Source organism: Nicotiana attenuata, unplaced genomic scaffold (assembly GCF_001879085.1).
Source record: "Nicotiana attenuata strain UT unplaced genomic scaffold, NIATTr2, whole genome shotgun sequence".
Classification (NCBI taxonomy): Eukaryota; Viridiplantae; Streptophyta; class Magnoliopsida; order Solanales; family Solanaceae; genus Nicotiana; species Nicotiana attenuata.
In genome coordinates, this window is record NW_017670692.1 from 339096 (window position 1) to 351156 (window position 12061).

Here is a 12061-nt window from a genome sequence, read left to right on the forward strand (position 1 = left end):
AATAACTTTGCAATAATGGCCCCATGTGCGCATAAATACCTTATTTTACAAGAAAATAACCTTTTATAATATTATAATACTAAGTAATTATTTCAAAATCATTTTCATGCACAAATGATATTTTTATCATTCATAAATTATTTTATAAAATTATTTTATTAAGTTAATTGGGTATTTAAATAATAGCCCATTTTCCTTAATCAATTTCAGACCGCAGCCTAATTAAACCTTAGCCCAATCTACCCTAGCCCACTTAAATGTAACCCATGACCCAATCTCCAAATAACCCGCCCAGCCCGGAATCAATCCTGGCCGTTGATATCAAAAGATCAACGGTCCAAGACTCTATTTCTTTTTTTAATATACCAAAATCCCAAACCCTACCTCATTTTACACAAATCGCCGCCCCTGAATCCCTATCTTCTCTCTTCTCTCTCAGACGCTCTCAAAGCCTAGAGCGTCGTCACTCAAATTCCCTCCAAATCCCTTTGATTCCCAACCGAATATGGAATCATTGGGTGATTTACCGCCTTATCCACCTCCTACCACTACTAGTTGTTCGATTTCTCCGTGTTTTGAAGGAATCTCAAAGAGATTCAACTCAGAATTGACCTAAACTTCGATGAGCCTGCCTTGTGTTCATCGTTATGGTTGTGAGTATCGGTACCTTTATGTTTATGGTTTGAAACTCCGTCCTTAACTGGATTTCTCTCACCTCGTTCCTTTTTTTAAAAACCCTCATCTCTTTCTACCTGAGTTTGTTCAGATCCTCGTAGATCTGAAATGATTTTAAGTTTATCTGATATTTTTCTTCAAACCTTCTGTTTCCTCCTTATTATTAACCGATTTTACTGTTTTTGTAAAACTAGGGTTTCATCTTAAGTTCTCTACAAAAAGATTTTAAATTTTTTAAGTGTTTAAGTCTTATTTTCTTCACTGGTTCGACTGATTTTTCATGCCTATGTTCTAAACCTTAGGGTTTCTGCTTATTTCATTGATTAATTCAACATTTGCCCGTTATTTGCATCCCTGTCAATTAAAAGAAATTGATTGATTTTATTAGGGTTGAAATTATATTTATTGCCGAGATTGATACTTCTCTGTGATTTTTACCTATTTTCCTTATTTGTGACTCCTAATTGGCACTACTTGCCTTAATTATTCTACTAAGCTTAATTTATGGGAATTGATTGTTTTACCAACCCCTAGACTGTCTCTAATTTACCTGTTTACCTTATTTATGTGACTAACTATTCTCTCTACTGGTCCGATTTTTGTGTTCTGACTGTTAGTTGATTGCTAGACCCATTATTTACCTTATTTAGACATCAATTTCGTATTATTTTAACCAATACCTCCATGTCTCTTTGCCTTATTTGTGAATTCTGAATTATTCTTTGCCTTATTTGTTTCACCCTGCTAAGTGCTATATAATTCCCCATTCTGACTTCTTTAAAAACACACGGACACACATAGAAAGAAAAAAATTTCACACATACTCTTGCTCTTACACGTTCCACTGCAATTCTTTCTGTTACTTGTGTTTGTTGCACTGTCCAGCCGGCTAAAAGTCAAGGCTAGACTCTTGGATCCTGTTTGCTTCACTTTCCTGTTGCTATCTCTTAACTGGTGTGTCTCCACTTCTGCTATCATTTAGTATGCTATGTGATTAGACCTATGTTCCTCCTGTTTACTGCTTCTAAACAGCATGTCTACCTCTGTTATCATGCCTATCTGCTGCAAATATCAACATGCCTCTGTTTGCCTTATGTTTCTGTTAACTAGCATGCTTTAACCCTTGTGAATTTGTTTTGTCCAATATGTCAATATGTTTCATACACTTTAGCATATTCCTGTTTGATCTAGGATACTTGTACACTTGTTTCTCAACTAGCATGTTTTCCTTCCTGCTTTATGCGTCTACCCTAATAGTTTCCTAATTAGTTCATGATTTTTATGCTCTCAACTTTGCTACCTTTTCTGTATGACTGTCTGATCAGCAACTTGATCCTAGTATGTTGTCCTCTGTTTGATATATGCCTATATGCTCACCTAGTAATAGCTAATGAACTAAGTCAATCCCAGGCAATGTGAAACCTTGTTTGAACTGATTGTGATTCTGTTTGAATACTGGAGTTCATGTCTGAACTCCATTTGATGAGGGTGGTTCTGCTTCTATTCACTTCTAAAATCCAAACTGTTCTCCTAAAACTATACCCTACTTTTATACATTGTTTTCAACTCTTAACTGTCTAGGGTCCTGCCACCCCCAGTGTGAGCACTGCTTAGGGTCCATAAGACTCATCTGAACTCTGACACATTGGGGCTGGTTCTCCAATCCTGTGTGAATCTTTGTTGAACATATGATTCTGGTGTGAGCATTGCCCGGAGTACCTGAGGCCCTTGGGAACCTTGACACACCAGGAACTAGTTTTTATGTGTGGGCTGCCACTACACTCAGAGATGCTATGCTTGAAGGCCTGGTTCCCGGGTTGATATTGGGCCTATGAAGGCTCCCTATAGTAAAATGGTTCTTTCATTGTATAATTCATTCATATTGGTCTGTAATAATAATCTTTGTAAAAACAGATATTGGGGTTATTAGTAAAGTTGGGAGGGATTTTTATATATCTTTATTGGGATCGGGTAGAAATCATGCCTATAGGGTTGTTGTGATTATTTATATGCATTAGAAACTATGCCTATAGGCTTTATCTGCATATTTGTCCTTAATTTCCATTTTGCATCATTAGAAATCCTGCTCCTATGTCATTTTCTCAATTTTGCATCAATAATCATGCTTTCAAAACCATCATGTATGCATTAGAAATCATGTTTCTAGGAATTCCCTTGTTGAACTCACTTGGCAATTGATTATTGCTTTTACTCTCCTAGAAATCAGGCCTATAGGAAACACATATTAAAAAACGGTTTTGACAACTTAGATATCATGCATATAGGAAATAAATTTAAAATCAGTTTGACAACTTAAATATCATGCCTCTAGGGAACGGGTACAAAATCAGTTTCTATGCCGTGAAATGACGCTTGTAATCAGCTTCAGCACCTAGGAAGCATGCCTATAGGGTCCAAAGAAAAAAATCTGCCTGTTTGAATTAATCACTGGTTTACGAAACTATGGTCTAATCAGCGGTTAGATATCATGTCCATAGGATTCTGCCAGTTATCATTTAGGCAAGCCTGTAGGACAATTAAATTCTGGGTTTAAAATTGCGATTTTCTTGCTGCTTGAAATGTGCTCAGACTCAATAACTGGTAAAAATCAGTAGGTAAACTGATAGGTACTCATTGCCTAGCCTAAATAAGACTGCTGCATATCATGTTTGTACTCATTTAGATATACTGCCCAAAGGACTCCTAAAACTATAAAAATTGCTTATCTGAATGGCGTGCGCTTGTTTGTTTATTTGTGGAGGTAAATATGAGCCCCCTTAATTTCTCTTTATGTGACAGTCCTACCCGTTTTTGTTTGTTGCTTAGATTTTCTTCTTTTAAGCACCATAGGTGAGTCTAGAACCACCTTAAATAGAGGTCTTAAACACCTCCAGGGCCATAGGTAAGGGACGGGTAGTGCACGCATAGGGCACGTATTAGATGTTATTAGAACGCTTAGGTAATAAACAAAGGGGAAGGGTAATTGGGTAGTAAAAGGAAATGATGACATGTGCACTAATGCTATGTGTAACACCCCAACTTGGGGACGATTACCAGGTATTGCACGGAAGTGATCCTATAGGCTAAAAAACCTAGGACCCCTTTTACTCCTTGTTTTAAAAGTAATATATGTTTGTTTGTTTGCTTATAAGACTAATTCGCTTAAATTGAGTTTGGCTGGGACCCACCGTTGTGGACTTCGAGGGGTTCCTAACACCTTTCCCTCAAGATAATTTCGAGCCCTTACCCAAATCTCTGGTGATGTAAACTAGTTTATGAGTTATTTGCTCTAGGTGCCCTAATGCATCCTAATCCGTTAGGTGGCAACTCTTCAAATCTCATACCCAATTCCCAAAGGAAAAAGGAGTTGTCCCAAAATGTCGAAACCCGGACTCCGCGAGGAAAAAGGGGGCACGACAGTCCTCCATTCTTTTTTCGACTTTTTGAGCTCCCGAGTGCGCTTTTATAAATGAATCTGCAAGCTCAGCAAAAGAATTAATAGAATTTTCAGGTAAAAGATAATACTATGTTAGCGCCCCCTTTGTGAGTGTTTCTCCGAATTCTTTGACCAATACAGATTCAATTTCTTGCTTGGTCAAGTCATTGCCCTTTACGCCAGTTGTAAATGCGGTTACATGATCTCGTGGATCACTTGTTCCGTCGTACTTCGGAATATCGGGCATCTTGAATTTTTTTGGAATCGGCAAAAGAGCGGCACTTGGCTTCCAAGGCTGTTGAGAGTATTTCTCCATATCTATTCCCCTGATTACTGGCGGTACACCAGGCACCTGCTCTATGCGATCGCTCTGCTCCTTGAGTTGTTTCTGCAAAGTTAGTATTAAACTTTGTAAATCAGAATTAACTGGGTTACCTGACCCTCCATCGCGAGATTCAGTGGGAGTTCCTCCGTTGCATGAGTTAACGAGTCCCGAGCGTGGATTCTCTATGGTCGCGGTGTTGTTTGGAGGTGGAGTTGGTGGTACGGTTGGCAACCCACTAACAAAAGCTTGAAGAGCATTGCTGACCTGTTCTGCAATTAATTGTTTTAATGCTGCATCAATATCTTGATCGTCCCCACGATGGTCATTCATATGCGATTCAGGTCTGTCAGGTGTCCCTTCTCGAGATTGCCGAGGAGAGTTTCGTGGTGAGGAGATTGGAGCTCCATCTCCTTGTTGATTTTGCTGATTCAACTGATGTTGCTGATTTTGTTGGTTTTGTAGGTTTTGTTGGTTGTTGTCGTTGACGTTCGACATGATTTTTTGGCAGAAGAATGGATTTGGAAAGTGAAAAGATTATCAGATTAACGGAACCAATTTGTTTAACCAGAAAATAGGAATTTTGGTCAAAGCTTATTTAGAAGTACTCGGGCTACTGATAATCAAATAAAAGAATATCTTAGCAATGAAATAAGAACAAAAAATGGTAAATTAATCGGTTTAAAGCAAAGTAAATAAGTATATTCCAATAATAATCAGAACGTGTCCTTACAAGTGAAATTCCCTTTCCCTTATATAGGAATCTATAAGTACAACATCTTTTCCCTTTTATGACTAAATTATTACGTTCATTAATGACATTAATGAGACGTTATAATTGACAATTGTAACTGTTCAGGAAGATTCTGCAACGCCTATGATCATTCATGCACATTAATTGACGATCCATGAATCTTTCTCCTTTTCAGTCTTGATTCATTATACCGGTGTCTCTTCACATAGCAATTCACATTTGAGCGACCATACCCCTTTTATCTCGGGTGTGATTTACTCGTACCTACTATGACTCGTGCCTCTTTTAATGCATCTCCCCAGTTGTCGCTTTCTTAGTGATCCACGTGTTTTATCACATCAGCCACATATATAAATCCACGTGTAATATTTATTTTTCCCAATACATTTGGAGCTTCTTCGTCCCCTCACTAGTCCTTTCCCCTCTCTAAAAATGCTAGATCTTTGGCTCCCAAGTGACCCCCTTATGTCTTTTATTAAAATAGGATCGGGTTATAAGAACGGAAAATGGACCCTTCGAACTCAACTCTATGGTTGCAGAATGTATTGTAGAATAGGTATGCGGCCCGCATAAAGGACCACGAATTCATCCTCTAAAACTGGGTTTGTCGGGTTAGGTGTGCGGTCTGCAGACCAGTTATGCGGCCGCGAAATCACCCTATGGAATTTCTCATGTTGAATCTGCGATGGAAGGTGCGGCTCGCGAAATAATTATGCGGTCGCATAATAGACCACAAAATGACCTCCAAAAATTGGCTTTGTTTCTGTTACACTCTGCAGCAGATCTGTTGTCCGCGAAGTGGTTCTACGGTCGCATAGCGGACCACAGAAAAACCATGTTCTGCAAAAATTATTCTTCCAGCTCCCCAACGCATTGTACAACCCAAAAAGCGTGTACCGCGACGAGCTTATCTACAACCTTCAAACACGTTACCACGAAACCCCGAGTTCTAGGTAAATTTTTTTTTCTTTTTACGGGGCCTTACATATTGTCTCGTGTATATTTGTTCAATCAAAATCTTGAAATTGTGATATGGGAGGCTATATTGTCGAATATAAAGCATGAGATCAAATGATTATTCATGTTATGAAGCAACAATAATTTAAGCATGATCCGTTAGAAAGATAAAATATAAAGGGTATTTATTAGTATTTAAAATGAAAACCACACTAAATTATAGAGGCAAAAAATAAGTGAAAATACATATATTTTTCTTCCTCTAATATTCCGCAAAAATGAATATTATATGACAGGCAGTGGCAAAGCCACCTTATAAGAAGGGGTGTCAAATAATACCCCTTTGTGAAAAAAATATACTATGTAGGTAGGTAAAAAAATAAATTATATGTATATATACTATGTATTTACTCTCCTTAATATTCTGATATGTTTCTTTTTATATATTTTAATATCCCTTAACGAAAATTCTGGCTCTGGATGAAAAATAAAATTATGTACTCATATTATTGTAATTATCTTTTGATGTAACAACGTGAATAAATTTGAGCATGGCTTTTAACTATGTGGTCATGGGTTCAACGTTACCGAGCTGCTATTACTTTAGCGTTTGCTTTTACCTGTAAATACTATTCGTTCCTCTGACCACAAAAAAAATGGAACATTTCACTTATACGGTAACAATTAAGTTGATCTTTGATCCACCAATGATTATACGACGCCATTAACAACCATTACAAGTATTTAGGGTCCACAATAAATCGGCAATTAGGAAGAAATCAGGTTGAAAAAGAGAAGCTGAATATTAACACGAACACCAGGTTAATTTGCACAGGTACAAAACGGTTAATGTCGAAACTTATGCAGCCCAAGTAGAGATCTAGATCCTATCTACACTACACAACATCACAAACAGAAAGTAGAAACTTCATTTGCAATATTCACAAACCTAACAAACCAAACGCTTATTACTCCTATTATCTACTCTATATTAGCGAGCCGCCATACTTAAGCTGCAACTTTCTTAGCCCTTTTAGCTGCAGGGGACTTAATAGACTTGGGCTGCTTTGCCTTAGCCGGAACAGACTTCTTTGTCTTCTTAGCACCAACCTTTTTCGGCTTCTGTGTTAGTTTTGCTTTCTTCGGCACCTCTGTTTTCTTCGCTGTAGCGGTGGCAGACCTGGTGCTTCTAGGTTTCTTCTTAGAATCGGCCTTTGGAACCTTTTTGGTAGAGGCTGTTGTTCTCTCCTTTTTCCCAGCCTCGGATAACTTGTACGAAGCCTTGATTTTCATAAGCTTACCCTTTGCTGCAGAATTCTTCAATTGAAGACCTAGAATTTTCCTGAAATTCGCTGGTAATTCATCCTTGTGTTTGTCCTCCGTGTATTTTGCAATTGCATAAGGACTTGATCCACCTTTCTCGTTCAGAGCCAACAGAGCCTCTTTAATCATCTGTAATATTTCCATTCCAATATTAAATACACCGAAATTGCTAATTATAAAATCTATATTCATTAAAAATTGGCAAATTAATGAATAAATACCTGAAAGTAGGGAGGATGAGTAACAGTTTTGGCAGATTTAGGCTTTTTCTCTCTCGGCGCTCTAGGTTTCTTCTCCTTAACAGACTTCTTCGTCGCCGGAGGCTGATTCTCGGCCTTGGGAGCCTCTGCCGGCGGCTGCTCCACGGCGGGGTTCTCCACTTCTCCAGTTGCCGACATCTTTCTAAATTCTCACAATCCTCACAAATTCTCAAAATTAAGGTGATTGAATTACAATTTGCTGTGATCATTCTAGAATGCAAGTAACGCAATTTATATTGAGGAAATGATCCTGGTTTCATAGGATTCTGCATTTTGATTGGTTCAATTGGAGTGACGGGGATCGGTATTTTAATTAAGAATTAATCACGTGAGCACACGTGGATGTCATCTAGACGTTGATTCACTTGGGAATTGGATTAAGAGCTGTTATTCTTATCTAGAAAGAAATACTGGTGCTGGTTTTTTCTTTCATTGTGGGTGTTCTAATGGGTGTGTTTTCTGTTTAACTTTGTGATTTTATTTTAAATCACAGAGTTTTGATCTTGATTTGAAACTTTTTTAGTGATTAAAGCTAGGAAATTGCTGATCCAATGTGGCTGGAAATTAGCAAAATGGTGGGCATTTGCATGTATTTTTGAGGTGTTAAAGTAATACGGTATAAAGGTCAAGTTATAAATTAGTATACATTCTAGTTAGAATTTCTTCAGAGCAGTAAACTTACCAAAAAGATTTCAATGCTTTGAGTTTCATAAGTATGGATCATGGTAATTTTTCTAATTCATTGGCCACTTAAGAAATGATACTTCAATTTGTAGTTAAAAGATTTTAATTTTTTTGTAACTAATTATATTTTATTTATCAGAGAAGAAAGTATGTACAAGAATAACCAACCTTACAAAAAAGAGTTAATATCCTCAGACCCGCCTAAACTATACGATTTTTGTCAGTCTCCTATCTAAATTATCGAATGTCCCCGAAAACCCCATAAATTATATCCCCCATCATAATAAAACCCCCGTCTCATTAGCCCTAGTGCTTGTGATACACACTCTAAATAAATTATAAAACCTGCCATGTGGCATGCCACGTGGATAATTAATCTAATTAATCTTAAAATGGACTTAATTAGCCTACAATAATGTCATTACGTTGTAATTTTTTTGAGTGGGTTTTTACTCTTTCTATTCAGTAAAGACGGTCATTTACTCTCAGTCAAAACAATGTCATTTTACTCTCATCGGAGAAGAACTCTCATCGGACCTTCCATTTTTCTTCTCCGATTATCTTTCCTCCGATTTCTCTTCAAAACTAGTCGTTGCTACCATCGATTTCTCTTCAAAACTAGTCACTGCTATTTCGAATTTGGAGTAAAGGTGAAGTTTTGCTGGTGAATCAGAACAAAATTAGGGCTCAGGGTTTTGCTGGTGAAATATCTTCCTTCGATTCTTTGAATATTCTGAAGATTATTAAAGAAAATTGCTTCAATACAGGTTTTATTCTTTATTCCCTATTAATTTAGCCTGTAAATTTTAACCAAACCATTATATATAAAAGCAAAATTTAGCCATATTATATCACGTAAAATATGATGATTTGAAAGATGATTACCCCATAGTACTTGCATCCAAAAAAACGTCTTTCTGGGTTAGCATTTGTCGTTGATGTTCTCAAAGAAGCAGGCTGTCCACAACCACAAAACGCATTAAACCTCATGACTCTTCTACAATGGGTGCTCTTCTTTCAAATTAATTTGGGTAACAATGAAGGATGGATTAAATGAGAAAGATAAAAATAAACTCAATAAACAGAGAGAGAATTCCAAATGGATTAAGACAAAGAAAGAGATAAAAAGGGGCGAAGAAATGGTGAAGAAAGGTGAAGAAATTGAGAAGAAAGGTGAAATAATGGAGAAGATGGTGTAATATAAAGAAAAAGGGGATAAAATATAAGTTTTTTTAAATAAATGGGCTAATTAGTCGTTATTCAAGCTGTCAGGTGGGCCCCTTTTCATGCTGATTTTTACCGTTTACGCTCTCTTGCGCAACTGATTTCACACAATATGCCACATAAGCGATGNATGCCACATAAGCGACGGGGGGTTATTATGAAGGGGGATATAGTTCAGGGGGTTTTCGGGGACACTCGATAGTTTAAGTAGAAAACTGACAAAGATCGTCGAGTTTAGGGGGGTTTAAGGGTATTAACTCTACAAAAAAACTAAGCTTAACTTTGATCCTTTTATTCACTAAAAATTTCTTATCCTTAAAAGAATCTAATAAAAAAAAGTAACAAGATTCTTTTAAAGTGAATGGCAACATATTGCTCTTTTTTTTTTTCTTTCGCAACATATTTCTCTTAACGACACGTCTTTTGTAATGCTTTGCTCTTGTGATGTTCGGTCAAAAACACATATATTTACTCATTGTTGCACATATTCTAGTACTTTCATTCATCTTTTGAGTAGTAATTATATCAATTTGTGCTTAATATTATATTAACTGTTTAGGAATAAAGCGGTGTGAAGATGAAGAGATTTGGAGCAAAATTGAATAAAATGTGGAAGAAAAATAAAGCAATTAAAAGAATAAAAAAAGGGGGGGGGGGACACTCTTTGGGTTTTGTCCCCCCAAATGCAAGACAAAAAAGGAGAGGAGGAATTACAATTCTTGAAGTGAAATTGAAAAAACGTTACTGTTTTCTGAGCCAGGTCCAGCGCTAGGCGCTGGCCTAGACGCTCAAAGCGGGGATTTTTCCTACTTTTGTGCGGGACAAGGTTATTTCGGTCCTACACGGCCCTAACTTTTATAAAAGGGGTTCTAAACCCGTTGAAGGAGGGAGAACGTTTTTTAGAGGAAAACACAAGCACAGAGCCGCCGTGGAGGCCGGGTTTCATATTTTCTTCCACCAAACTTAGTAATTTTTATGTTTCTTTGTATGATTTGCTGTTTGGCTACCATATTTATGTGGAGCTAAACTTCACGTTCTAGTGTTGTGGTTCTTTCATAACTATTGTTATTCGGATATTGATTTTGATTTCTTAGTTTATCGTATTGGTTTATTTATTTAATCCTGCACTTAATTATTTGATTGCTTGATCACCAATTGAATACTATCTACGAATCTTGAATTGAACTCGAAAGTGGAAATTCTGGATTGCATATTGGATTGAGTAGAGCAAGTTCTTGAATTCGGGCATCGGGCATTGGATTCGCGATTAGGATAGACATATACCTAATTGCCTTGCTTGGTTGATGTACAGGAATTATAAATGTGTTCTTGTTGATTCTAACTCCATAGACATATAGGCGTTAGGTTAGCTTGAATAGGTAAGTAAGAACTCGACAGATTCTTATGAGCAATATTAACCCTGTCAACCAATAAGCTAGATAAATTAGTTAGTCAATTCAATTGAAGAATACAATAGGAATGTTAGATAGCCCATGACCCTTGATCGTTTCATTACATTGATATCTTAAAAATCTACTTCTCCCTTGTTCAGAGTTCACCATTTATTTTCCTTTATTTTGATTAGTTTAAAATTGAATATTTCCAGATTTAATTCTTGTTTAGATAATTAGGATAGTCTAATTTAGTTAATAGTTAATCACAAGTCCTCGTGGGTTTGACATCCGACTTTTAGTCACTTTATTACTTGACGATCGCGTATACTTGCGTGTGCGTTTGGCCGCAACAAGTTTTTGGTTCCGTTGCCAGGGACTTAGAAATTGACTATTTTTCTAGATTAGACCTTTACTTTTATCTTTATAAGTTTTTTTTTCTTATTGTAAATATTTTTATTTATATAACTATTTGATTTTACTTTTAGTGTGTTTCTAGTTCTCTCAACATGACATCTAGGGATAATATATATGGAGGTAGGGTTATTGATGAAGACGCTTTGTTGATGAAAGACTTTTATGGTCCGTGTTTTTGGGGCTTGACCTCTTGGAAATCTGAATTTGAATATGGGAGTAAGGGTTGGTATTGTGACGGATATTCTCGATTAGAGGAATATGCGAAACGACGTTGTCTTCTACAACGTTGATGAATGATTGGTCTAAGGAGAGAGTTGAGCTTGCATATGAAATTGACAGTTTTAGCTTAGTTGTGCACAACTTGGATGCAGATTTGAGTGCAAAGGTTGATGCGTGTAATGCCCAACAATTTAATGATGAGTTGTATGAAGCTGAAAAAATCTTCTAGACCAAATTGAGGAGCTAATACGAGAATACCAATCATTAGACCATATTTTTCTTGAGGATCCAATGTTGAGAAGAGTTCACTAGAGACATATGAGGGAGTAGATAACATTACTTTAGGAAACTTGAGTGTGTGTATATATGAAAATATAAATAGTAGTAAAATTCATGAGT

The 12061-nt window shown here is 36.7% G+C and overlaps 1 protein-coding gene across 1 annotated transcript; it reads right to left on the reverse strand.

Annotated features, from left to right (window-relative positions):
* Positions 1-6923: 6923 nt before the first annotated feature.
* LOC109242357 (histone H1) lies at positions 6924-7946 on the reverse strand. The gene is made up of 2 exons (XM_019409218.1): positions 7689-7946; positions 6924-7596 (listed from the first exon to the last, which is right to left on the reverse strand). The coding sequence occupies exons 1-2, from the start codon at positions 7863-7865 to the stop codon at positions 7153-7155; spliced, it is 621 nt and encodes a 206-aa protein (XP_019264763.1). The 5' UTR covers positions 7866-7946; the 3' UTR covers positions 6924-7152.
* Positions 7947-12061: the final 4115 nt, after the last annotated feature.